Consider the following 26,753-nt stretch of genomic DNA (forward strand, 5'->3'; position numbering starts at 1 on the left):
AAGACCAAGAATGAACACATAAACTAATATATGACCAAGATCTTTGAGAATGTAAGCATTTAGAAGGAAAAAAAAAGAAAAAGAAAGAAAGAAGAAAGAAGAAAGAAAGAAAGAAAAAGAAAGAAAGAAAGAGAAAGAAAGAAAGAAAGAAAGAAAGAAAGAAAGAAAGAAAGAAAGAAAGAAAGAAAGAAAAGGTTCTAATAGGGTGGTCTGCAAAGTGCTCTTTGAGGAGGTGACCTCAGAGCTGAGAGCCAAAGGAAGGCAAGGAGCTTGCAAGACACAGAAGGAGCCTAGAGGAGAGCTGATCACACCATAGTATAGCAAGTGCAAAGCCTCCAGAGACAGAAATGCCTCCCGACTGAAGTCAGAAGTCACTGTGGCTGGAGCTGAGTAAAGAAAGGGAGCATGGTTTGAGGTGAAGCTGGGAAGATGCTCGAGAGCCAAATCACCAGCAAGACCTTGCAGGACATTGAAAGTAGCTGGATTCCTCTTATACAGAGGAAGCCATTGGGTGGGTTTCAGTAGAGGATGGGTAATCAGATTTATATTTATATTTTTATTTTATTAGATTTTACTTTATTTACTTGAGAGAGAGAAAGTGGAGCAGAGGGGGAGGGAGAGGTTCAAGCAAGACCCCACACTGAGCACGGAGCCCAGTGAGAGGCTCCATCTCACGACCCTGAGACCATGACCTGAACCAAAACCAAGAGTCAGATGTTCAACCTACTGAGCCACCCAGGTGCTCCCGATTTATATTTTTAAAAGATCACTTTATGTGCATAGGTTCCCTCAATCCCCACACCTTATCCTGCAAAGCAGGCTTGATTATAAACATTTCACTAAAGAGGAAAAATAACACACAGGTAACAAGTACCCAAGCCCGGAGTTGACCTACACCATCCTCAACCCCTGTGCTGGGCCTTGCTGCTCGTGGGGGCCAAGCAGTGTACTTGACCTGCTTCCTTAAAACACCTCCTGCTGCACAAGTTATGGCAGAGCATTGACATTCTCACTTCTAAGGTCATTGATGTCTATTAAATACTGTATTAACCAAAGTACCATGTCTATTTTCCTAAGTTCCTGTGGGCAAATATTATTTACGCCTCCAGAGCTACATATTTTGGTAGTCTCTATGCAATGCAGTCACTTTGCCAAATAGGGCTCTGCTCCCCTAGACCAATAAATCCTCCCCTTGCTAATTTCCAGCCGTGTCAAGTCTGCAACTTCTTGCTGCTTCCACTCCAGGCCATGCTCAGCATCCCACCCGGGGCTGCACAACACCTGCTCCGTGTCAGGCACAAGCGTAGGTGCTGAGAGCACAAAGAGGAGTACAGATCAAAGTAAAATGTGTCACAGTCCTTGAAAAGCTTGAAAAGACGATCTGCTAAAATTAGCTGCTTCTTGGGGAACATAATCAAAAATAGAAACAGCCAGTGAACATTAGCTCCACCTATGAAACTGAGTCATAGGATTAGCGATGCGCCTCTCAATTAGTGACATTCCCGCTTAGATGTACTATGTACCATGGAATCCAGCATATTAATTAACGTGACTCCAGGTCTGAATAAAACTGACATCTACCAAAAATAAAAACACTCAGTGATAGCAAATAAATATCCTAACCTTCATACTTCAAAATGACAACACTGACACATTCTCGGCAAGATACTGAATTGTTTCCAATAATAATAACAAATACAAATAGTATTTTTGCTACAGAGTAGCTTGTGTGTCACACACTGTGCATGGCATTTTCCATGTATCCCTGCTCATCATTATCATAACAACCCTACAAAATAAGACTTAGCCCATTCTCTAGATGGTCTCCAGGCAGAGAGATCAAGTATTCGTCCACAGAACGGAGAGGCCGGCAGTGGCAGACAGGACTCAAACTCTTTGCCATCTTGCTCGAAAGCTTATAGGCTTTTTTCTATCCTGAGTGACTGTCAAATATTTATATCTCTAGAACTACAATAAAATTGTAGTTATCCCCCAATAAATTGTATGCCAACTGTTATGTATTAGACAGCTAAGACTAAAGCTGCCCTGACTTAATGGTGGGGAATAAAGTAGGAGTAGAAGGCGTAGAGCTTTCCAAATCTCGCACACACACACCCCCACTGTGACTCCCTATTCCCCATTACCAAGGGCTGGCCAGAGACACTCAGAGGAATCTGGGGCCTGCAGAGTGTTTGGGACACACTGCTTTTCCAACCGTGCAGTTGCATCACCTGGTCCCATGAAGCCAGTGACAGACCCTGGCAGCAGAGGAGACTGCTCTGAGACTATGCTCTGTGGGCACATTGGAATCTAAGAATTCATGAATAGGAACACAGAGTAGGCAAATACGACACTGGTCATACCCTGGAATAATTTATGCCATCTTTGGCTCTATAATTTAAAGGGAGAAATTGAAGAAATTTCAGAAGAAAAAGCCACAAAAGTGACAGAAACAAAGGGCAGAAGGTAGTAGCTGAGAAGAGAGAATTTGACATTCCTAAGCCTGAAAAACAGACTCAGGCACGTTCAAGCCCATGACAGGCTTTGGCCCTAGGACTGTGGTTACCTGTGCTCCATTTTCACTGACTCTAAAGCATGAAAAAGACACCATCTCAAACTGGAGGAATTTGATCTGAACAGGACATTATTAAACTCTTGGATTCACTGGGTATGCAACTTCTTTCCATAGAGAAATTTAAAAACAGGAAGCAAAGGTTTATAAATAAAGATTGGCAAAGATCTCTAAGGCATAGGGCATCAAGGAAAGTCTATTAAAAGGCCTTTAAAGTGCCACCAACAACTGTCTATGGCCCATCCACGAGGACATGACCAATCTTACCTAACATGCCACCAACATCACACCGAGAGTTCTCAGAGTGGAATGAAGTCCACAAGCCCTGGGGCCAGGTGGATCTGGGTTCAAATTCAGGTTTCCCTCTTCCTAACTTCCATTTCTTCATATAAATTATTCAGCTGCCTGAGGTCTCTAACTTACTCATTTGTTAAACAGAGAAGACAATAGGACGTACATCACAGAGTTTCGATGAGGATAAAATCAGAAACACTGTCCAAATTCCATGAGTCAGGATCTTGAACACAGGAAGTGTTTAATAAATACCAGCTATTTATTATCATTATTATTATTACCACTAGTATTATTGTCAACTTTATTTTTTATGTTGTTGGTACGTGTAAACAGTTTGTGTGTGATAGAAAATTTAGCTGGCTCATATTTTCAACTTGTCTTCAAGTCTGCTTTGATATAAAAGAATTTTTTAAAAAGATTTTGTTTATTCATGAGAGACACAGAGAGAAAGTCAGAGACATAGGCAGAGGGAGAAGCAGGCTCCCTGCAGGAAACCTGATGTGGGACTCAATCCTAGGACCCTGGGATCACAACCTGATCCAAAGACAGATGCTCAACCACTGAGCGCTTTGATATAAAGGAATTTTAAAAGTGACATTAAAATAAGAAAAACTTCCTTCATAGATACATCCTTTTATAAAGATAAGAAATGATCAGGATATTTGAAAAACCTCATCTAAACAGCTTTCCTCATTGAAATAAATGGTCTCTATGAGCTGTTAGAGAGTAAGAATAGTCCAAGGATGAAGAGTATGTACTATTATGAAGGCTAGAGCCCCCTGGCTTGAACATATCATTTAGGATAATTGGGGTTGGGCTATTAAACAAAGCTGAAGGATATATAGTTTTCCATAGAGTCAAGAATTCCTAGACTTGGGTCTAAATTATTATGCTGAAAAAGAATGTATAACTTTAAAGCAATTGGAACTAGTTTCACTTTACCACAAAGACGAGAATTTATATTCCCAAAATGAGTGTTGCATTCAAAGTAGTCACTTTGGGAGGCTACAAACTTATTTTATTATTGCTCCCAGAATTCAAAAGATTTTTGAAACTCCTCTTTTAGAACTGCAGTCAGGAAAAGTTTATGAGCCACATTAGAAAATCAATCTTGTTACATTGTTTTCACACCTCATTCTTTTTCCCAAACATCACCCACATCTAACCCAGAAACCTGGCTTCAAGGGACGATTAGCTGTTTCCAAAAATCAAATTCACCATCAAAAGACAAAGAGTTGTCTGAGGATATGTTAAACAGGGTCTCACAGGCTCTAAAGAGAATTCCAGTAGGGAAATTCCCAAATATCCCAAGTAAAAGCAGCATTATTGAAATATGCATACAGCTTCTTAGAAATGCCAACCTCGGAGGCGCCTGGGAGGCTCAGTCGGTTAAGCGTCCGAGTCTTGATTTTGGTTCAGGTCATGATCTTGGGTCGTGAGATCGAGCAGGTTGGGCTCCGTGCTCAGTGGGGAGTCTGCTTGAGATTCTTTCTCTGGCCTTCCTCTCTCTCTCTCTCTGAAAATAAATCAATAAATTTTTAAAAAAGAAAAAAAAAGAAGTGCCAACCTGGAAGGAGACAACAATTGAATGAATATGTTCTAGTTAGTCAAGAGTAATCAGAGATGTGACTCTAAGGTCACACATCAGATAAGAGACTATTTGTACCTTAAGCTGTGGTGCCAAAAGTTACAGGGGACAATAGAAGCTTTTTTAGAAAATGTACAGTGGAGGATAAGATTGAGTCAGATTGGGAAAGTTCCCTGTTGCCATGGCCAATACCAAAGAATCACAACATTAAGTTCAACTGAAGGATAATAAATTCAAGAGAAATGATTTCCTTTGTTTGAAATAACTTACAGAACTCATGCCACGGTGAGCTATTGAGACAAATACTGGGTCTGAATTTGAAAATGGGATGGATTATTTTATGACTGTTAACATAAAATTTGCAGCTCTGTAAGCCCAGATCGTGATTTAAAGATAATAAAATCTCATGCTTCAGGGTGTAAGTTAATCACCTGCAAGGCCCAGGAAGAATTTTCCTTTCGGAAGTAACAATGCACAATTGAGTAGGTGCATAAATTTTGTTTAATTTCCAGTGCATCAAGTATTGGTCAGTGCTGAAAACAAGAATCAAATTAGATGGACTATTAATCTGATTTGGTTCAACAACTCCTATATTGTTGCTTCCACTGAGTTTTATGTCTTGTGTTTATACTTTACTATTTTAAATAACAATTGCTTTGTCAGTGTCTCATTTTTATAGCACTTATCGTCCCAGAATGGGGGCATTTATACACTATGCAGTATTGTCTGCTTTATACAAAGTAAATGGGATTGAAACTATCTCAGATAATCAACAACGTGGTTAATAAGAAGTATCTTAAGATTTATAGAGTTGTATCTCTTGTGGAAGATTCTATTGAGAAGACCCAAAAGGTCTCTATTCACACACACACACACACGCTCATTTTGCTGATAGAAAACATCTTTCATAATCGGTGGTCTAAAAGCAACTAGGAAATAGAACTTACTCAGAAACTAATAGAAAAACACATTCCTCCCATAAAAATGCCAGATTCAGGGGTAGATTTTCAGTTGTGTATACAGTGGTAAAATCACATTTGCCAGGTGACCTACCCAAAGGACACACCTCCAAAGAAAGGTGGTTAGTGTGTTTGAAAATAGAAACTAGTCTAAATTACTTAGTTTATATGAGAAAGCACTTTTAATTTATGAATGGTAGGTATAGAGATCTTCATAAACAATCTAATTGATTTGCAAAATTGTAGCCTTACTTTCAAAGTTTAATTAGAAGAAAGTGACAGAGTAGATTAAATTTATGATTTCTTCATATTCCGGTTTAATCAGATTATGAATTCATGGCACTTTGCTGTGGCAAATGAACTTATTCTACCTATCTTTCGAAGCAATAAAGCAGCTCTGTAATTAATAGACAGTTTGTTGTATTAGTCTGATTAAGAATTAACCAGAAGTGAAGCAGGAAGCAGGATTTTTGCCACATAAAGATACAAAATCTCAAAATATAGCTTCCTTGTGGCCCACCATCCACCCCAGATCCAGTGGAGAGTAAAGGGCAGGGTATCTAACCAAAGGACAGAGTGTTATAATTTCTCATCACTACTGGAAACGTATGGTTCATGCTGACAGCAAAAAGAGTGGAAAAGACCACTCTGATATTCTGTGAGCTTTCAAGGATTTCAGATCTTTCCTCATCCCTTTGGGGTGAGGAAAGAAGAATGGGAAGAGGAACAGCAGATCTTGTAGGGAGTTTCAGCAAGGGCAACAGTGACAGCATGGAGTCTTGTTCAGGAACAGTCATTCAGTCATTCAACAAACATGTTTGCGTTCTCTATGTCCTGTCACTATGCCAGATGCATGTGACACAGAGATACAACTTTCTACCATAACAGAAATCCCTTCCTTGATGATGCAGGACTATTGTCATAAAGATAGAATACAGGGAGAGAGCCTCTACTGGCGTTTCTATCGTGGATAGGCACATGGCTAGGCACTGGACACGTTATCCATCTTGTCATATTCAACAATTTAGAAAATATAGGGAAAACATGTAACTTCCCAAAAGTCTTCCTCCCTCCATATTAAAAATTATGTTTCGAACGCTGTTTAACTTACCATTTTGGGGAATCTTATTTATTTGCTGGTAGTCTGTCTAGGGATTAAAAGTACTAGTTCGAAATAGGTTTGGCATTACTGATCTTTACATGCCTTAGTGTGGAAAAGATAAATGAAAAATAGCCAGATAGACATGTATTGTGTAATTACCGTGAGAAAATAGTCTTCACAAGGTTGGCAAAAAGTATCTCAGATTAGGTTGGAATCTATCTTTATGTACCTATGTCTCTATATCTCCATCTCTGAAAGAATCTATCATCTCTCTATATGGTGGACTACATGCTATTATTCCAAACGTGGAATTCAGGAGAGTTTGGTTCATTATTTATTTTGATTTTGCCATTGAAGAAAACCATTAATATGTACATGCCTTAGCTCTTCTAGGCTGTAATTGGGAAGCCCCCAGCTTCCTAATTCCTTCAAGGAATTGTGTCACTGTCCTTAGCCTAGAATATGAACTACACTATGCAGATGGTTTTTCAGGCATCATGAAACTATAAATTAGTGTAATATTACACCTGGATTGTGTAATTTAAGTATGCATTTTGAGGCAACAGAAATTAGCTTATTTCAGGCAAGAGAGGACTATTTAAATTGAAATGTAGTTCTATTTGCCATTTCAAATGTGTATTTGTAATTTATTAGTTCTTCTGAACTAGTGTTTTCCCTTGAAGACGATTCTCATGAAATGACCCATTGAGAAAAGGTTTCTGTAATTCTCAGCTGGAGATTCACCACACACATTAGCATACTGAAGGCACTCGCTTTTCCCCCTACACGTTTTATCCTGTACCTTGTTTTTTCTAAGACATTTATTTTTCCACAAATCCCACCTCCCAATACAATGTAGAAACTGTGTGTGTCAAGGTGTGACGTGGGTGTTGTACCTGGAACTTCTTGCCAGGACTGGCTGCAGGCCCACGAAGCTGACCCCTCTGCTGGCCAAGCGTCTGGACTCACCAGGATTAGTCATTTCTATTCTATATGCAGCCTAAGTCTATTTCTTGAAGGTTGTTCAATTTAACAAATATATTTATTTAATCACACTGCTGTAATCCCCGGGATGTTGGTATGATTATGTCTGAACAACATGTCATACGCACCTCAGGGCATTTTGTTTATATGCACACACATGCATATACAAGTTCAGGTGACCTCTCTAAACTCTATATGGACAGTATTGCCTGATAACGAGGTGATTATTGGCTAGAGAAATAAAAATGAAGACATTTTACAATCCACGTATTTCAGAGCTTTGATAGTATGGGCCATGTGAGTGATTTTTCTTCTATTTAAATTAAAAACATCTATAAAGCAAGAAATAAAGATGCACTCACATGTATTAAATTTTATAGATATCTATCATGTGTAATAGTTCTTTTCCTGTAGGGACTTGATGCAGTATGTGACTAAGTAGGAAATTAGCCCTTGTGCAGCAGGCTAAGGAGGAGGCAGTAAACACAATGAAACCACTTTCCCGGATGACTTAACCACACAGACACACAATCAACACATAATCTTCTTGGCATATATGGAATGATTTTCGAGGCATATCACTGCAATACATGTTATTCTAATGTAGAACTAGTCACTGTTTACACAGCCGGAATTAACCTATTTGACCTTTCCCTTGAATTGTTCACTACTCTGCACATCAGCAATAGAATTTTTAAGTGGAAGCAAAAAAAAAAAAAACAAAAAACAAAACAAAACTACTACTTTTTTTTTAATTGAAAGCACCGTTTAAGTCCTGCATTTCACAAAGCTTCTTTCTTCCAAAGCCATCCCTTAAAAATATGTGTGAACAATTTCTGACATTTTTAATGTTAATACAGAAGACAGGAAGTCTGAATGTCTGTTCCTGTTTCATAAGGCAGCATCAAAATGGACACAGGGATAAATATTATAAGGAGAGGTTTCTTCAGAGGGGTTCCCAGGACCCCAGATTCCATAGCTTGGTATATTTTCATGGAGGTCAGTTGTGTCCTTCCTCTGGAGAGAGACTGTAAGGGGCTGATCATTGGTTTACCCCAGCCTACCTTTCTGAGTCCGCACATAGACACACCATGGTTCTCATTGTGGTTTTCATTTCATTTTCCTACACTAATGGGGAAAAATGAGTTGCACTGCTAGCAGTGTTCTAGGCTGACTTTTGAAATGAAGTTCCCACATTGTGTTTCGGGTCATCTTGCATGATGACCAGTGTCCCTAACAGGCAGGTCCATTGATGGATGGTGCTGCGTGTTGCAAGAGGGTTTCAGAAAACCCTGCCACAGACCGTACCAAGAACTCATTTGACTCATAAATGGAATAAGCATGATATCAAGTTTGCAGAATAAGGATATTTGCATTCTCAAGACATTATTTTGACAAAGCAACTTTTTTTTTTTCCAGAAGGACATGGTAGTATGTTCCTTCCCCAGCTGTTTTCACTTCTCCCTGTTTATTTTATTAACCTCTTCCTCTCAGCAAAAGTAGGAGGTAGGTTCTTGCCCCAGAAGAAACACTTCAGGGTTAATTCTTGATTCTTTTCAGCTCCCACTGATAGGTCTAGTTTTTAAGTCAATGAAAAGATTATTAGGAAATGGCCTCATGAAGGTATAAAAAAAATTAGGGCAAAATTATATTAATTTTGATGGAGTCAAAAATTTCTAAGAGAGATTATTTTTATCCTGTTCATTATGGGGGACAATTCATCACCAACTTCTTTAAAAAATCAAGATGAATTCTATGGTTACTTAGAAGCTATATTAATGTGGTTTTATATGACTTCAGAAAGGTATTTCAGAACTCCTTTTCCCATATTCATTTCCATCAACCAGCTTTGTTTTCTTTGTGCAAATATCTAGGCCAAGGCTCCTTAAGAATATAAAAAGGACACATAAAAAATGAAACATACAATCAATAAAAGAACCCCTGAACTGAATTACTTTCCAAGTGAGCTATACTTGTATTTCAGATCAAGGCACTGATGACATCCCCCACCCCCACCCCACGACCATCATCTTGTTCATTGTCTGCATGATGAGAGAAGCCACCAAGTTAGAGCTTGCATTTAGATAAAGAAAAAAAAAGTCATTAGAAATTGTTGTTGTTGTTGTTTTAAAGATTTTGCTTATTAATGAGAGACACACAGAGAGAGGCAGAGGGAAAAGCAAGCTCCCTTCAGGGAGTCTGATGTGGGACTCGATCCCAGGACCCCGGGGATCACCACCTGAGCTGAAGGCAGATGCTCAACCACTGAGCCACCCAGGTGCCCTGGAGATCGTTTTAGATTTCACAAAGAGGCAAATTAAGCTCAGGTTTGTATAAGTTGCATTACAAATAATGGTGGAGGACTTCTTAGATAAGAGGCAAGAAGAGTAACAGGTGTTGATTCCCGTGGGAGGTCCCGCGGACACTCACTGAGCACCTTGCTGCTAGAAGTCAACAGCCCGTGTGTCCGTCTCTGAACTCTGCTCTTGTTTGTTTCCTCAACAGAGCTACAGTGAACCTGTTGATGTTAAGACATCTCAACCTCCCCAGCTGATCAACTCAAAGCCGTCAGTGTTCCATGGGCCCAGCCAGGCCCACTCAGCTCTGTACCTAAGTTCCCACTACCACCAACAACCAGGAATGAATCCTCACCTAACTGCTATGCATCCCAGTCTCCCCAGGAGCATAGCCCCCAAGCCGAATAACCAAATGCCAGTGACTGTCTCTATAGCAAACATGGCCGTGTCCCCCCCTCCTCCCCTCCAGATCAGCCCACCTCTTCACCAGCATCTCAACATGCAGCAGCACCAGCCACTCGCCATGCAGCAGCCCCTTGGGAACCAGCTCCCCATGCAGGTCCAGTCTGCCTTACACTCACCGACCATGCAGCAGGTATGTGCTCGCGCTCTGGACTCTTCTGGCTAAAGAGGGGGAATATGTGTGTTCTGTTCTGTTTAATGGAGAGTAAATGGAAGATAATCAACAAATAGCTTCTTTTCTGAAAAATAATAATTTACAGGTGGTGAGTTTAGGCATTATACGATCACAACAATGGATTGCTTCTTCTTTTCCTAATCTCTCGCTGGCTTCTCACCACATTTCTAGAAATCACATTTCTTTCTTTTTTTAAAAGATTTTATTTATTTATTCATGACAGACACACACACACAGAGAGACAGAGAGAGGCAGAGACACAGGCAGAGGGAGAAGCAGGCTCCATGCAGGGAGCCTGAGGTGGGACTTGATCCAGGTTCCCCAGGATCGCGACCTGGACTGAAGGCGGTGCCAAACCACTGGGCCACCGGGGCTGCCCAGAAATCACATTTCTAATCACCCTCCTTGTTTTCGGCTCCTTGAGTAAAGTACATTTGTAATTTTGAGGCACCAATTCCTACTAAAGACCTCTTTGGGCCTGAGGATTCTACATTAAAAAAAAAAAATGTTTGGAAAGTCTTGCTTGGTTTGCCTGTTGAGTCCAATAAATGCTGCAAAATGAAATAAGACCCATTGTTTTTGGATGTTCAGAAATATCAGATAGATACAACCTTTAAAGTACTAAGAAATAAAAATGTTAACTGGAGTTTCATTTAAAAATGGATATATGGCTTCTGCACAAATCAGAAAGCACAGGAAGTTTGGAAGCCTCTCTGTCTATACTCCCCAATCACTGAAACTATTTGTGTGCAATCTTAGCCTAACTGTCCTTTGAAGTCAAATTTTCTTTTAGGATTTGGTGTTATTTTAAAATTTTAAAATGAGCAAATGGTACAAACAAAACTCAACATGAAGTAGTCAAGAATCCTGAAAACTTGTTTTAAAACTGTAAATCAAGGTAAAAACTACAAATCATGTCAAATTCATCTATCACTTTTATAATCCAATTTCTCTGTTGTTCCCAAAGCTATAAATAAATATGCAAACACAAGCTTCCTATTGAGAACTGATATCTAACCCTCTGTGGAATTTGAGTCTATAGTTGGACCAGGGTGGGGTGGAGAAGAGGAAGAAAAAGAACCAAATATACTACCCCAAAATTTATTTTTATAAGATGTTATTTATTTATTTTCAGATAGAAAGTGTGGATTGGGGGAGAGGCAGAGAAATCTCAAGCAGACTCCCCAGTGAGTGTGGAGCCCCAATAAGTGCTTCCCCCCAAATTTATTTTTATTATAATTGTAAGCAAGATTTATGAGAGCTGACTATAGCAAATCTTAATATGTTACTTTACCTTGTGTTTAATTTCAGAAAAATTATAGTGCAGGAACTCGCATTATCTTTATTTTACAAGCAAGGAAACTCATGCTTGGCGGAGTTAAGTCATATGCCCATAAGAGTGCTGGAATTTAAAACCCAGGTCTGTTCAGAAATCAGAGCCTGGATTCTTCTCTGCTAGGCCTGCTGCCTCTCATAGTCATTCTTATAGACTATGACCAGTTTTGTCTTAGAAAACCTGTCTCCCAAGATTTTGGATGGCCTTTAAATCCTTGTTAGCTCTAAGATTAAAATGATAGAGCGCAAATGGCCCAAAGTCTCTTCACCAAAGTCTTACCTGGTCCCTAAGCCAAAGATATTGATAAAGCTCTGATGTCTTACTTATCCACCATATTCAACAGACTAGCTCTCGATTCACTAGGGAAGAAGACTGGGGAAAAGTCTGGCATCATGCCTTGTCCACAGTGGTGTCTGACATTCCTAGAGCCAAATTTCCACTCTTTCTAGCAGAGGTCACTTGCAATAAAAGGGACACTCTTGGGTGTCCTTGCATGTGAATGAGCCAGTAGTGTTTGTGTAAAGAATGAATAGTTTGAGGAACTCAACCCTGCATTGTTGGATTGACTCCTGCCTGTGGTGCTGCCTGGCTGAGGGCAGGTGTTCTGCTCACCACCTTCTAGCATGAGTCTGTTTCTTCCCAGAGAAAAGAATAGGGAAAGCACAGTCCCCACCACCAAGTTGAGGGCTAGAGCTCTCTCCAGAAAGGACACTTTCTTCTAATATATCTGCTCTGAGATGGTTCCTTTCTCAACCTATGCAAACACCTTGGATGAGCGAGCTGTGATCCTGAGTAGTTTTCAGACATTTCAGAATTACATAAGACCACATGTAAAAACTCAAGAGATTTGTCTTTCTATAGAGAATCAGAACTGAATAGGAAAAAATAGAACAGATTACATTGGACACGTTATTCATCAATCTTTAAGTCAGTTCTATTAGTGTATCTCAAAAAGTATTCTTACCGAGATGGTAGGACCTGATTTCAATCTACATTAATAATAGAAGACAAAATGGCATGATCCCCAAATGCAGAGTAAATAGCTAAAAGACTACAGTGACTAACGTCACTTTTAACAATGCCTTGATCACAGTGGGTGAAGTGAAATCACTGTTGAATGGACAAATGAACAAGTAAGCAATTAAAAAATGAGTAACAGAAATGTTTAAATACCAGAAGATGTTATAGGTTAGTTTGTAGAATCTCAGTTCTTTGGAAGCATTTTTTTAATTGCATTTATTCAGAAAAGATTAACTGAACCCCTAGCATATGCCAGGCACTGTCTAAGCTCTGGAAATTAAAAGGTAAATGAGAACAGGTAATGAAGCCTCTGTCCCCATGCAGCTGACATCAGAGTTGGAGAGTGGTGGTGATGTAGTGGTGGTAATAAAGATAAACAGATAAATTAGTAAGATCTTGTGGGGGGAAAAAAAAACTGAACAGGAATTCAAACTGCAGATTGTGCAGAGACATAGCACCTTTAGCCAAAATGGATAAAGAAAGCCCCTGTGGAGGGCTGGCAGAGACAAGTGAAGGCAGAGAAGAGAAAGCAGCCTATAGGAATCAGAAGGTTGGGATGGGGGTGGGACCTGGGTAGCCCAGTAGGTTAGGCATCTGCCTCTGGCCCAGATCATGATCCCAGAGTCCTGGGATCGGGCTTCCTGCTCAGCAACAAGTCTGCTTGTCTGCTTCTCCCTCTCCCCGCTCCTGCTTTCTCTCTCATTCCGTCATAGATAGATAGATAGATAGATAGATAGATAGACAGACTGACAGATATAGGATGAATGGACAGATGGATGTAGGAAGAGTAGGTAGGGAAAACCAGCAGAGGCCAGAAGTAGAGAGGAGTTTAAGGCTGGAAGGACCCCTTTGGTAATGAGCAGGGCTGGTCCAGGACCTGGGAAGGAGGCCAGTGAGGAGTACAGTGAATTAGGGGAGAGCCATGGGGAATGAGGTCAGGGTCATGGGCAGGTCATTGGAGTAGGATCCTCAGGTCAAGAGACTGACATCTGCAACAAGTTGATAATCTAAAATCAGGATTAAAAAGTTGTTAGCAATGATGTAACTCAATTTATTAAAACCTTAACAGTCTGCAGGCCAATGTTCAAGTTCTCAAAGTTGGTTTTTATCCTGAAGATGTTTGCTTCCGGGTGCAGGGACCATGTTCACATGAAAAGAAAAAAAAAAAAAAAAGAAAGAAAGAGAGAGAGAGAAAGCAAGTAAATGGCTACCGTATTTTTAAAATAATCTCATATTTCAGTATTACTTTAGCTATTTTATTATCCTTCTGAAAAATGAATATATCCTACAAAAACGATTGTATAGTCCACCAGGAATAATAGTTTCATTTTTTCTAGAATAATATTTTATACACCAAACCCATGGAGCTGCCTTTTTTTTTTTTTTTTTTTTTTGGTCCAGTTTCCTTGCTTTTTTTTTTTTTTCTGTTCACTATATTGTCGAATGAGGTCACAAGAAAAAAAATCATTAATATCTGTCAACTTCCTTTATAACCTTAAGAAAAAATCTTTGTATGATATCACACAGACAGATTTTCAATTTCCTCATGTAATAAACAGCTGCTTTAGGATTTGGGTGTAATTTAAAGGTTTAAAAAAATCACATTGAGATTGATGAATAAATCAGTTGCGAAGACAAAAACATTGATGCCTGTTGAAAATACCTCTCCAGACAGGCAGGAAATGAAATTAGTTCCCAGTAAAGTGTGGATATGAGGATCACTGTTTGGTTGTGCTACAGGCTTTTTAGGACTTGCAATGGTGGCACAACAAAACTGCTAGGGCCACAGAAATCTAATTAAAGAGCAAATGTCCCTTCTGACATCAAATCAATCTTTATCACGTTTTCTATTTTTATTTCAATCTGGCACCAGAAAATGAAATTTAAAATTCCAGGCATGCTACGAAACAGTTGGTGATTTTTCTCTTGAGCATTAAAATGCAAAATATTCAGCCTTGTTTAATTAGACCGCTAAGCAAACATTTTCCAAAAATGTGTATCATCACTGTTGTTTCATATTTACATCAATAATAAAAACGTTCTTAGCTCTAGGTTCAACCTAGAGCTCTTTATTAGTAAAAAAAAAAAAAAAAAATTTTTTTTGCATTTTCCAAATCAAGAGCATGTAAAATAATGTTACTTCAGGCTTTACTCATATTTTTCTTGATCCTTGGTTTGATGTTACTGATATTAAATTTAGACATTGAGGTTAGTTGAATTTTCAATCTTTGAACTTTGTAGATGACAGATAAATTTGGTTTTATAAACTGAAGTTACCCATTTAATCTTAAACTAATAGCTCGAAGGTTAGTATTCTCCTGATAGTCTCTTACCCAACCTTGAGGAACCATTTTCATTTGATGGGAAAAAAGCAATGGTGCTTTCTGTTGTTGATTGTGATTTGTGTAGGGTTGGGTAGAAGGGAGTTGGTTTGTTTTTGTTATTTGCTCTCTCATCTATTGGTATGCCTGCAACTAACTCAGGATATTTCCAACTACTCTTTTCTTTCTTTTTTTTTTTTTTGGCACTTGTTTACTTTTAGGTTATGTTTTGTTGTCCATTGTGCAAAAATCCAATATGGAAAACGTTGCATTAAACCACAGGAAAGGGGCAGCCTGGGTGGCTCAGCGGTTTAGTGCTGCCTTCAGTCCAGGTTGTGATCCTGGAGACCCGGGATCGAGTCCCATATCAGGCTTCCTGCATGAAGCCTGCTTCTCCCTCTGCCTGTGTCTCTGCCTCTCTCTCTCTCTGTATCTCTCATGAATAAATAAATAAAATCTTAAAAAAAAAAAAAACATAGGAAAGGCCCTGGAATTTACACATTTATACACTCCATGCCTTCCCAACAGTACTCTGTGTTTAACTTTATTCACTGAAAAATATGATTTATTCAGCCACTACTATAGGCTAGACCTGAGAATAGCCAGTAACCAATGCACACACTCTCTGATCGCAAGTCCCTATGGCCAGAGGCTTTAAGACAAGGGCTAAAATGGAAGTCAACAGAAGGCTCCTCTCCTTAAGAGTTTTGTCCTGCTGTTTCCCCAGTAACACACTATACCCTAAGGAAAAAAATCAAGTGAGCTGGATGATAAGCCCACAAAGACTATATTATAGGGTGGCTCAGTCAGTTGATCATCCAACTCTTGGTCTCAGCTAGGGTCTTGATCTCAGGGTCATAAGTTCGAGACCTGCGTTGGGCTCTGCACTGGGTATGGAGCCTACTTAAGAAAGAAAAAAAGGGGATCCCTGGGTGGCGCAGCGGTTTGGCGCCTGCCTTTGGCCCAGGGCGCGATCCTGGAGACCTGGGATCGAATCCCACGTGGGGCTCCCGGTGCATGGAGCCTGCTTCTCCCTCTGCCTGTGTCTCTGCCTCTCTCTCTCTCTCTCTGTGACTATCATAAATAAATAAAGAAAAAAATATTTAAAAAAAAGAAAGAAAAAAAGATAATATTCTAGGACCATAATGGAATGAATACATTTTATCGAAGCCAGTGGGACTCGTTGTGTGACAGATATATAACCTGGTCTGGACAAAGAAAGTAAGTCAGCCAGGAAAGGACTGGAGAATCAAACATCTAGTTATACTTCTTACTTTTCACTTTCCTCTTTTGGAAAATGTTTATGGCTTGAGCTGCAGGGTTGTCTACACAAACATACTTATTTTCCACAAACCAGTTGTTAAATGAGGAACATTCTCTTCCTTTTAGTCTGTGTGAAGTCAAATAGCCAGGCTAGCTGAATTCTCTACCTTTCAGTGATGTGTTTCTAATCATTCAAAGGTTTGTCTTTCATCCACAGTTTTGGTGGGAGTTAGTGTGGACATTGGCTTGCAGTCTTTATCACTGGAATGGAAAATAAATTAATACCTTAAAGCCAAAATGGAGAATGGAAGACATTTGATAATAGGTACCTTTGTTTCCCCAAGGGACACTGAAACAGGAATCAGAGTCTAAGGAAATATCCTTAAAAATCAATCCTCTGATCATTCTGCTGAGTTAAAACAAAAACAAAAGCAAAAACAGTAAAAACTCAGTATTATGCCTTCCAAAGCAAGTAAATGGGAAATGGCTCCTTTTTAAATCTCTTGATTTTTCTGTGGTTAAAAACCATGTATAAAATCCACAGCAGAGACAACCACGAGATTAATTAAGTTGCTTTTTTTTTTTTTTGTCATTTCCAGCAAAGCTTGCCTATGCTGCTCTTAAATTCACCAGATAAGCTAAAAATAAATCTAGTGTATAATGCTTTTTGTTTACCAGATATAGCTATATACTTCAGAGATTCTGTCCTTGAATTTTTAATAGCTTTGCAAGGATTAAAAGTCAACACTTCACCATACCAGTGTATTAGAGGAATCTTCCTGAAGTCTGATTATTATTTGCCAGTTAATAGACTTTTCAATTAAAAAATATTTGCTCTGTCTTAGACTTTTCCTTCTCTGTGTTTTCCAGTGGCAAGTTGCTTTGAATCTCTTTCCTTATATTAGTCCAACAACTGTTAAAAAGCTTTGGTTGAAATTTTTTAGCTGAGAAAGAAGTACAAATAAAAGAAGAAGCAGATGGTCCCTTTGTGATTGAATGAAGAAAACGGGTTTCGAGAACAATATGTGAATAGGTGTAGTCTAATAAAACACTCAGCCACCTGCTGCCTGAATCCTTCAAAAAAGATTCTGTTGCATATTCTGGGGATTAACTATTAATGTATCCTTAGGTTTGATGGAAAACATAAACTGAGGGGTTAGGTCTTTTTCCCTTTGTTCTGATTGAGTTTGGCCTCTCCATATTTTAAATTGTTTCTCAATTCAGTTTATCAGCTCAAGAGTATATAATTAAAGGTTTTCTCACACATGGTTCACTGAAGGAAAGATAAGAATGGGCCTGTGGGCACTTCTTTTCTACCTTTGTTTTAAGTTCTCTGGGCCCTCTGGATACGTTTGCCCTTGCAAAAGACACTAAGAAGGCCGTAGTTGTGTTTGCAAACAATGGATAAATATTTAGGGGCTTCTCTTCCTAAAAAGGCACTCTGATCCTTATTTGTGGATGTGCTTTCCCTTTCAGGGATTTACTCTTCAACCCGACTATCAGACTATAATCAATCCTACATCCACAGCTGCACAAGTGGTAACCCAAGCAATGGAGTATGTGCGTTCTGGGTGCAGAAACCCTCCCGCCCAGCCGGTGGACTGGAATAACGACTACTGTAGTAGTGGGTAAGCGGCGGGCCACCGCCACCTGGTGGACCGCGGGCCTCATTGCATGCTCCGCGTGCCCTGCTCCCTCCCACGTGGACCGTCGTCCTTCCTCCCTGCTTCCTAAAAGCTGATCTGGACCGGCTCCCTGTTCCTGAAAGCAGAAGACATCAGTCCGGAGGTCTTTAAGCAGTTCTAGCCATTCCAGGAATAAAGAAATGCCTGTAGATCCCTGTCCGATTGGCCTGGGCCCATCCCCGGTGCCCCTCTCCATCCCTCAAGCTAGAACAGATCCACAGCCACACACACCCCCCACCCCCCCAACCTCCACCCCCCACTCCCCACCCCCGCGGTCACCTGTAGCTCTAGTCTTGTAACAGGGCATTGCCTGTCTGTTTTCTCTTCATACAGGGGCATGCAGAGGGACAAAGCACTGTACCTTACCTGAAAGTCTGAACACCTCTTCTTTCCACTGAGGAATTCAGGGAAGTCTTTTCACCGTGGATTGCTTTGTACAGCCAAGGCAGTTCTCCATTTTATTAGAAAATACAAGTTGCTAAGCACTTAGGACCATTTGAGCTTGTGGGTCACCCACTCTGGAAGAAATAGTCATGCTTCTTTATTATTTTTTTAATCCCTTATGGACATTGTTTTTCTTCTTCCCTGAAGGAGATTTGGACCATTCAGATTTTATGTTGGTTTTTTGCTGTGAAGTGCTGCGCTATAGTAACTGCCTTAGCAACTGTAGATGTCTCGGATAAAAGTCCTGGATTTTCCATTGGTTTTCATAATGGGTGTTTATATGAAACTACTAAAGACTTTTTAAATGGCTTGATGTAGCAATCATAGCAAGTTTGTAAATAGCATCTATGTCACACTCTCCTAGAGTATAAAATGTGAATGTTTTTGTAGCTAAATTGTAATTTGAAACTGGCTCATTCCAGTTTATTGATTTCACAATAGGGGTTAAATTGGCAAACATTCATATTTTTACTTCATTTTTAAAACAACTGACTAATAGTTCTATATTTTCAAAATATTTGAAAAAAAAAAACGTATTCCCAAATGATTTTAATTTAAAAACAAAATTGGCTTTGTCTCATTGACCAGACAAAAAAGAAACTAGTGTTAAGGGAAGCGCAAACACATTTATTTTGTACTGCAGAAAAATTGCTTTTTTGTATCACTTTTTGTGTAATGGTTAGTAAATGTCATTTAAGTCCTTTTATGTATAAAACTGCCAAATGCTTACCTGGTATTTTATTAGATGCAGAAACAGATTGGAAACAGCTAAATTATAACCTTTACATATGGCTCTGTATTATTGTTTCTTCATACTGTGTCTGTATTTAATCTTTTTTTATGGAACCTGTTGCGCCTATTTATGAAATAATAAATATAGGTGTTTGTAAGTAAATTTGTTAGTATTCGAAAGAGGTTTCTTTGATGTTTTAACTTTTGCTGGCAAAAAAAAAAAATTCACGCTTGGTGTGAATACTTTATTATTTAGTTTTTACAGTGACATGAATAAAGCCAAACCTACTTTTCATTTAGCAGCAAATTAAAGTAACCAATCCTTATTTCTACCTTTCTTTGGTTGACGCAAACAAAAACCTGATATCTAAGAACTTTCTTTCTTCGTACAATATGACAGAGAATTGCCCTAAAAGTCACACAAGCTCCAAGACTAAACAGATGGGTACTTGATCTGAAAAGGGTTGCTTCTTGGTTCTCAGCTGGTTTGGGTCAATTCTGTAAACTCTCCTCCAAGAAAAAGAAAAAAAAAAAAAACCATTGAAATCTCATCACCTAAAATTCCTCAAGCTGCATGCTTTTCACAAAATCCAGAAAACATTTAGGAATTAAAGCAGGGGTGGGAGGCAGGAACAGGAGAGCGTACTCTGGAGAATATGCCTACAAATGAAAGGTGAGTAACCAGACAGCAAAAAAGAAAAGGAAAGCATTCCAAATTTGAAAGCTATTGACAGAAATTGAGATTCTTGCTGTCTTTTGTGCCTCTACAAGCTACTTCTCTTTCCAGAATTCTGAAGTCTTCCAAGAGAATTCAGAGAGTACTAGAGATTTGCTAGGGAACCAAAAGGTTTGAGAATCTGGCTGAAGGTTTGCATAGCTTTTATATCAGGAAGAGCTAGCAAATTACTCCCTTACAGGGGATTGCATAAAGAAAGCTGGTCTGGTTGGAAATCAAGAGGATGACTGATGTCTCTTTCATGGAATGTGTGAAATAAACTTAGCAATTTAACTAAATACAAATATATGCATTGTGTAATCCAGTCAGAGTTAAAAAGACAAAAGGTATGCTTGCTTTGGAATGATTTTAGGCATTGTACAACCTTGAATCACTTGAGCATGTAATAACTAATAAATAATGCAGATCCAATGTGATTATTAAAATGACTGTAGCTGAGAGCTCTAATTTTCCTGTCTTGAAACTGTATAAGAACTCATGTGATTAAGTTCACAGTTTATTGTTTGTCTGTTTAGTATTTTAGAAATATACCAGCACTACTAATTACTTAATGTCTTTTATTTATTATATTATGATAAAGTAAAATTTTCACTTGCATTAAGTCTAAACTGAGGAGGTAATTACCGGGATGAGAACAACCAGCTTTGACTTTGACAGGCAGTTTGTACAGGGAAGTATGATGTTGTTTACAGCTTTTCTAGAGCAGGTGTGCAACCAGGGTAGAGAGAGTGTTAAAACTCGATACCAAAAAAGGGTAAAAAAAAAATGTAAATAAAAGAAAGTATGTCATAAATAAAAATTATTACCATGCGTGACCGTATTCTATTTGAATATCCATCAGTCTCTAAAGGACAGACCCAGTCAGATGACAAATTCCAAGTACATTTCATGGCAGGAGTGATGAAGCAGAGTAGGAATTAATGCCTATCACAGCCACAGATGCTTTTTCCAGAAGCACTAAGAATGCCCTCTCATAAACCTAGAGCTCCATCAGTTTGGACTCTAGGACTGTGAGCTCTAGGACTGTGAGATGTTGCTTGAGAAACCTCCACCTCCGAGGAAGCCAGCATCCAGCCTGGGCACAGTAGCTTATAGCTTGTAACTCCAAGGAACAGAGGTGGCGTACACTGAGGTCCCCCACTATGGCACTCAGCAGGATTCCCGGACCTCAGAAAAAGTCATTCTGGGAAATTCAGCAATAAAACTGGACATAGAGTATCCTTACCAACATATCAAAGTCAAAATTATAAGTAATCAGAAAAAAAAAAAGTGTCCCAGGGGTTAGAAGAGGGTTGATTTGTGTCTGTAACATACACAAGAAGAATAATTCAAAAACCTAATTCCCATTCAAACATGAATGAGTGGACAATGGAGAATTGGTCAAGTAATGACTTACAGTTTATAGTGAACATAGCTAAGAACAAAAGGTCTCTGTGATTGTTTTCATTTGTTGCCTTAAAGGAACAGAGCCCATCAGAAATGGGCTATGAGTGGCCTTCAGACAGCCAGGGCTACATGGCACAGTATGTCCTGGCTTGGATTCATCACTAAGACATATTTTTTATTCATAAATTCAAAATCAGAAAAATAAAGTTACCTTTCTCTATGGATCTCTTGCCTTTTGCAAAAGGGTTGCCCTACTCATTTGAATGGCAAATTGACTGTCATATGAAATTGCCAATATTTTACCCTTTTACCTACCAAAGATGGCAATTTCATTTGATTCCACCCAATGTGCTTTGGAACTAAAGATGATGGGGTTTGCGCTGTAACTTTAGGTAGGATTTCACATGGAGTCAGTTCTTTACGAAGTCCTAGGGGGAAATATTCAAAGAAGTAATCAGTTTTGTTTGTTTGCAAGATACCTACCTCCCTTCAAATCAGTCATAGACAGCTACACTAAATTAGGAATTTTTTAAATTGCCAGATTCCAGTACATCCCAAATAAACATCCTAAAGTTTTTGTTACACACAGATGTTCTCTTAATGTTTATTTGTTGAAAGGGGATTTGAGCTTCACTTTCCTGTTTCTTTCATAACTCTCATTTTAAGGTAACAGAAAAACAGAATTTCATCTCTTTTGCTGATGACTGAATATTGAAATACTGGCAAGGCACAATACAGAATTCGCATCGTGAGTTTAACTTCCAAACTTAACTCGCACTGAGTCACTTGATGGGTGAATTCATGAGTCAGTCACCCCACCGTACAAATTCCTCCTTGTTTTCCTAAAACAGAATATATCTTAGCTTCCAGAACAACTTGGAATGCCATAGCACATAGTAGGTGCACAACAAATGCAATGATATATAGAAAGATCAGTGAAACATCACAGATTATCCTCAACAGGAATTGTGTGATGTTTACTTGACGATTTAAAAGCTCTTTAAATTATAGAAGGGCATTAGACACTGCAGACAAGCATCAGGAGCGATGAAGAATGGAACCTTTCCACTAAGAAATCTAAGCTTAGAAAAAGATAACAAAGAATTTCAAAATGAGTTGTGCCACTTTTTTCCTTTTAGTCTATGTAATTGAACAGGAGTTCCTAGTTGCAAAAGTAAAAGAATACACACTAGTCACATCAAGAAAACAAGAAGCAAAGGAGAAAAAAGGTGCTAGACAAGTAGGAGTGTTGAGTGCAGGAGAGAAATTTCAGGAGACAAGTGTATAGGATGCTAAACTAAAGCATCGATAAACCACGCGCTGATTTTTTTTTTTTTTCTGATTGCCAAGTCCTAGTGTGACTTGATGAAATAAATAAAAGATCATAGTTCCTGGACTCTGGCTAAATCATGGCAGGTAAGAAGAAATTGTCCTAGCTTTTAAGACTCCCAAAAGGAGCTTCAGAACCAGGTGCCATCAGGGATACGCCTTGACCTAACAGAAAAGTTTCCAAATCCTTACACAAGCCTATTGCTGGGAGAAAGGGCATGGGGGTGGGGGGTGGGGATGGAGGAGGCACGGAAGGGCTTCCTGATGTCACCAGTCACAAAGGAGGAAGGCTGGGAGGGAGGGACACCCCTGAACCAACAACACACACATACTTTGCAATACATGTGCATACAGAGACATTAGACTTTGCCTTCTCATTTCTCACTTGTGTGTACCCGGAGCCAGATTACACTGCAGAGGTAAGGAGCAAAGATGAAGTTCTCGTCCTGGGACCCGGAGACGACAGAGGACAATGTCATGTTATATTTCTGCACTGGTCACAATTGCGCCTCATTAAAGGAGCCCACCAGCACGAATCCTGTTGACTGTCGTCATTTCACATTTTATTAACAGCTTGCTAGCAAAGACGTTTGAAAATGAAATTTCATTCACACTGACCCGAGGCCAGAAAAAAAAAAAAAAAGCAATAGTGACTGCAAAATAAAATGGGAAGCCTTCTCGTGCTACAGAAGAAACAACAAACCCTGCTGAAGAAAGACTACAAACCAAGAGGCAGTATTTTAAAGGCTGCAGCGTCCCTGTTTGACAATTGTGTGTTTACAATAAGCCTAAGCATAATTGCTCTGATGGGCTGTCAGGGAAAAGATTAATTTGGCAAAGATTAGTATTGACTTGCTGTTTATTAAGGCTTTTAAACAGCTGTATCTGGCAGCATTCCTGTAAGTGCCTGTCATATCTGAAAATCAGCCTCACACCCTGGTGCTCGCCAGCTGTTACTAAACAATCTTCCACCACTTTGAATGTCTTTCTCCAGGCCAAACAGCAAGAGCAAACTATTGCCAAATTAGCCCTTTTCTCCTCCTGTCACTTTTTTTTTTTTTCCCCCTTTTTGGAGGTGGGGGCAGGGAGCTTCTGAATGCTGAAATGTCAGCTCGTGGCCGATGGCTTGGCTGATAAGCGGTGCAGGAAGTCAGGAGGTGGCTTGGTGCGGGTGATCGCATCCCCCTCCGGGCGCGCAGCGCTGTGAGTCACCTCGCACAGACAGCGAAACCGCAGCCTGCAACTGTTACAAGGCAAAAGGTTTGAAAGACAGTTAGAAAGTGGCGATCAAAGGTCTGAAGCCACCAGATTCCCAAAACTTTGTGTCCCTCGGACCAGCCCTTGCCCGCGGGGCCCTAGCGCTGGGAGGGACGCCCGGCGGGGGCGGAGGGCAGGTCCGCGAGCGGCCACGGGTCTCTAACTTAGGGACCGCGCTCGGGCGACGACCAGTCACTCGCGTGCAGCTGGCATTCGGACTCGGTGGAAGCCTGCGGGATAAGATAGGTTTGCATGTTCTAAGGCTGTGCAAGGAAAGGGGAGATGGAGGTTGGTAGTGGAGTAAGGCCCGGCAGTTTCAAGTCCAAGTCCGGTCATAAAGGCGATGGAAAGAATAGCGCTCCAGTGCAGTTAAAGGTCAGGCCACGCGGGCCCCCGTGTCACGGGGGGAGTCACCTTGGTCTTTCCAACAGGACTGCTTTTTCGAGCATTAATCGCAACCTGGTGGAGTTGTCAGAGCAGATGCAAAAGGATGTCACTTCTTCATCCTTGCTTGGCACCTTCCGTGACTCTGTGCGCTGTAGTGGGGAGGGGAGGGAACTGGCCTCGGGGCCAAGCTGATGCTAGATATTAGGCTTGGAATCACATCACGCAGGATTCGGAGGTGTAGACAAATGAACACTACTGCTCAGCCCTAAGAGTAGCCCATTGCTCCACAGGCGACTGAGAACTCTGTTCCTGATTCTTTTTTTTTTTTTTTTTAAGATTTTATTTGTCCATGAGATACACAGAGAGAGAGAGGCAGAGACACAGGCAGAGGGAGAAGCAGGCTCCCTGCAGGGAACCCAATGTGGGACTCATCCCAGGACCCCGGGATCACAACCTGAGCCAAAGGCAGAGGCTCAACCACTGAGCCACCCAGACGCTCCCGTTCCTGATTCTTTCCACACACCATGACAGTGGGTGAGAGGTAGATGAAACGTAATACTAATTCAGCACTCCCAATCAGAAGTGACTCACTATTGAAAATAAAAGGCAAGATATGCCTCTCACTGAGTTCCCCTGAACCCCACCAGGACTTCCATTCCTGGTCCTGCTGAGGCCCAGGCTACAAACAAAAGAAAATCCAGAGTGCAGAACTTACTTAAAAATTAATCTGTGACTGTAAGTCACAGAGTATTCTAAATCCTAAAATATCCCTGCTCCTGTGGCCGTTTTCTAGGGCAAGAGCTACCACTGGAAGAGGTAGCCTACTCTGAGAAATTAGGCCCAACTTCAGATTGTGCGGAAACGCACCCTCTCGACTTGATTGGGTGGTAGACCTTACTTAAAAAGGAGCTGCTCCATCACTTGAGTCAAAGCACGTCTGTTACTCACAGTTACATTCAGAGAATACAGTATCAACCATTTACTCCAAACAAATTAATATTGTTTTTAATAGAATTCGAGAAAGACCACGGTGGAGTGGGGGGCAGAGGGGCACTTCACTGTATCCTTACCATGTTTTGGAGGGAACATTTTTTTTAAAGATTTTATTTATTTATCATGAGAGACACACAGAGGGAGAGGCAGACACAGGCAGAGACAGGAGCAGGTGCCTGGTGCAGGACTCGATCCCAGAAACCCGGGATCACGACCTGAGCCAAAGACAGTCGTTCAACCACTGAGCCACCCAGGCACCCCTTTGCAGGGAACATTTAGCAAACTTTTTCTTCACAGCTTTATAGGTCTGGTTGTCCCCCACTGACCTATAATTCTTTGATTATTCATGTGAGTAAACTGAGTATAGGAAGTGAAGGACTAAATTGTTTGGGGGACTCACTGTGATTACACAAGAACCAAAGAAAGCAATGAATGAAAGGAAGCTGTCCCCACGGCATGTGGTCTGTGGATAAAAGTCCTTCCAGAAACTTTGAGTTATTGGTGGGAGGTTCAAACAGAAACTGTACCATATGAAAGTAGCTTGTCCCGATAGTCATTGTTAGGTCTACCTTGGATCCAGTTCTCTCCAGTTCAGCATGAGAAAATGGGTCAGAATTCATGTGTCCAGAAACTGTAACCAATTCTGTGGAGTATTTTGTATCTTATCGTGTGTGTGTGTGTGTGTGTGTGTGTGTGTGTGTGTGTGTGTGTTTATCAAGGTAGACCCACAGAAACCTAAATCTGGTCTTGGTTAGAGTTTCATACAAGAAAAAAACAATGGCGTATCTAAACGAAACTGCAATTTCCGGGTAGTATTACAAAATACACAATATCTACAAAACCATTCTAGCTGTTGGGTTGGGTCACTTTTAACACCTGGTTTCAAGATGTGGTTTCAGCAGACCAACATAACAGAAGTGACAGTCCTTTACAACACTAAGGTCCCCTGGAGTAGCTCTAGATTGGGTTTTCTTCTCTTTCTGTCTCTCTCTCTCCCCCCCCCCTCTCCCTCTCCCTCTCTTCTCTCTCTTTTTACAGAGAAAGAATCTGATACTTTATATAACCTATCAGTCTCTTAAAAGGATTCTGGCCTTGTGTTCCCAGAACATTCGCCTTCAGCTGAAGGAGCCAGACTGCCTGCAACCAGCACAAGTCGGCTTCATTGTCACTTGGCTGATCACTTTGTTAATTCTCAGATAAATGGAGAACGGCTCCATTTGCTCTCCTCCTCCTCTTAGTTCCAATGCAGAGCAATCCAGAGTCTCTGAGGACTTTTCTATATGACTTCCCATTTCACACCACAGATGGTTTAGATAAAAACTATTAGTTCCATTTATTCAAACAGCTTCATTGCACCAAAATGAGCGTATTTTTAGCATTTTGCCTAAAGGTTTATTTCCCTGGCTTTTTCTTTCTTTGTCTCCTTCTTCT

The 26,753-nt window shown here is 40.2% G+C and overlaps 1 protein-coding gene across 5 annotated transcripts in view; it reads left to right on the plus strand.

The window, feature by feature from the left end:
- The window catches only part of TOX (thymocyte selection associated high mobility group box), a 299,196-nt gene extending 278,680 nt beyond the window's left edge, over positions 1 to 20,516 (plus strand). For all 5 annotated transcript variants that reach the window (XM_077876859.1, XM_077876860.1, XM_077876861.1 and 2 more), the window contains 3 exons: positions 10,005 to 10,391; positions 17,850 to 18,001; positions 18,392 to 20,516. In XM_077876859.1, coding sequence (XP_077732985.1) covers positions 10,005 to 10,391; positions 17,850 to 18,001; positions 18,392 to 18,428 — 576 coding nt within the window. In that variant the 3' untranslated portion in view covers positions 18,429 to 20,516. The remainder of the gene's footprint in view (positions 1 to 10,004; positions 10,392 to 17,849; positions 18,002 to 18,391) is intronic.
- Positions 20,517 to 26,753: the final 6,237 nt, after the last annotated feature.

The sequence above is a fragment of the Canis aureus genome, chromosome 28 (assembly GCF_053574225.1).
Source record: "Canis aureus isolate CA01 chromosome 28, VMU_Caureus_v.1.0, whole genome shotgun sequence".
NCBI lineage: Eukaryota > Metazoa > Chordata > Mammalia > Carnivora > Canidae > Canis > Canis aureus.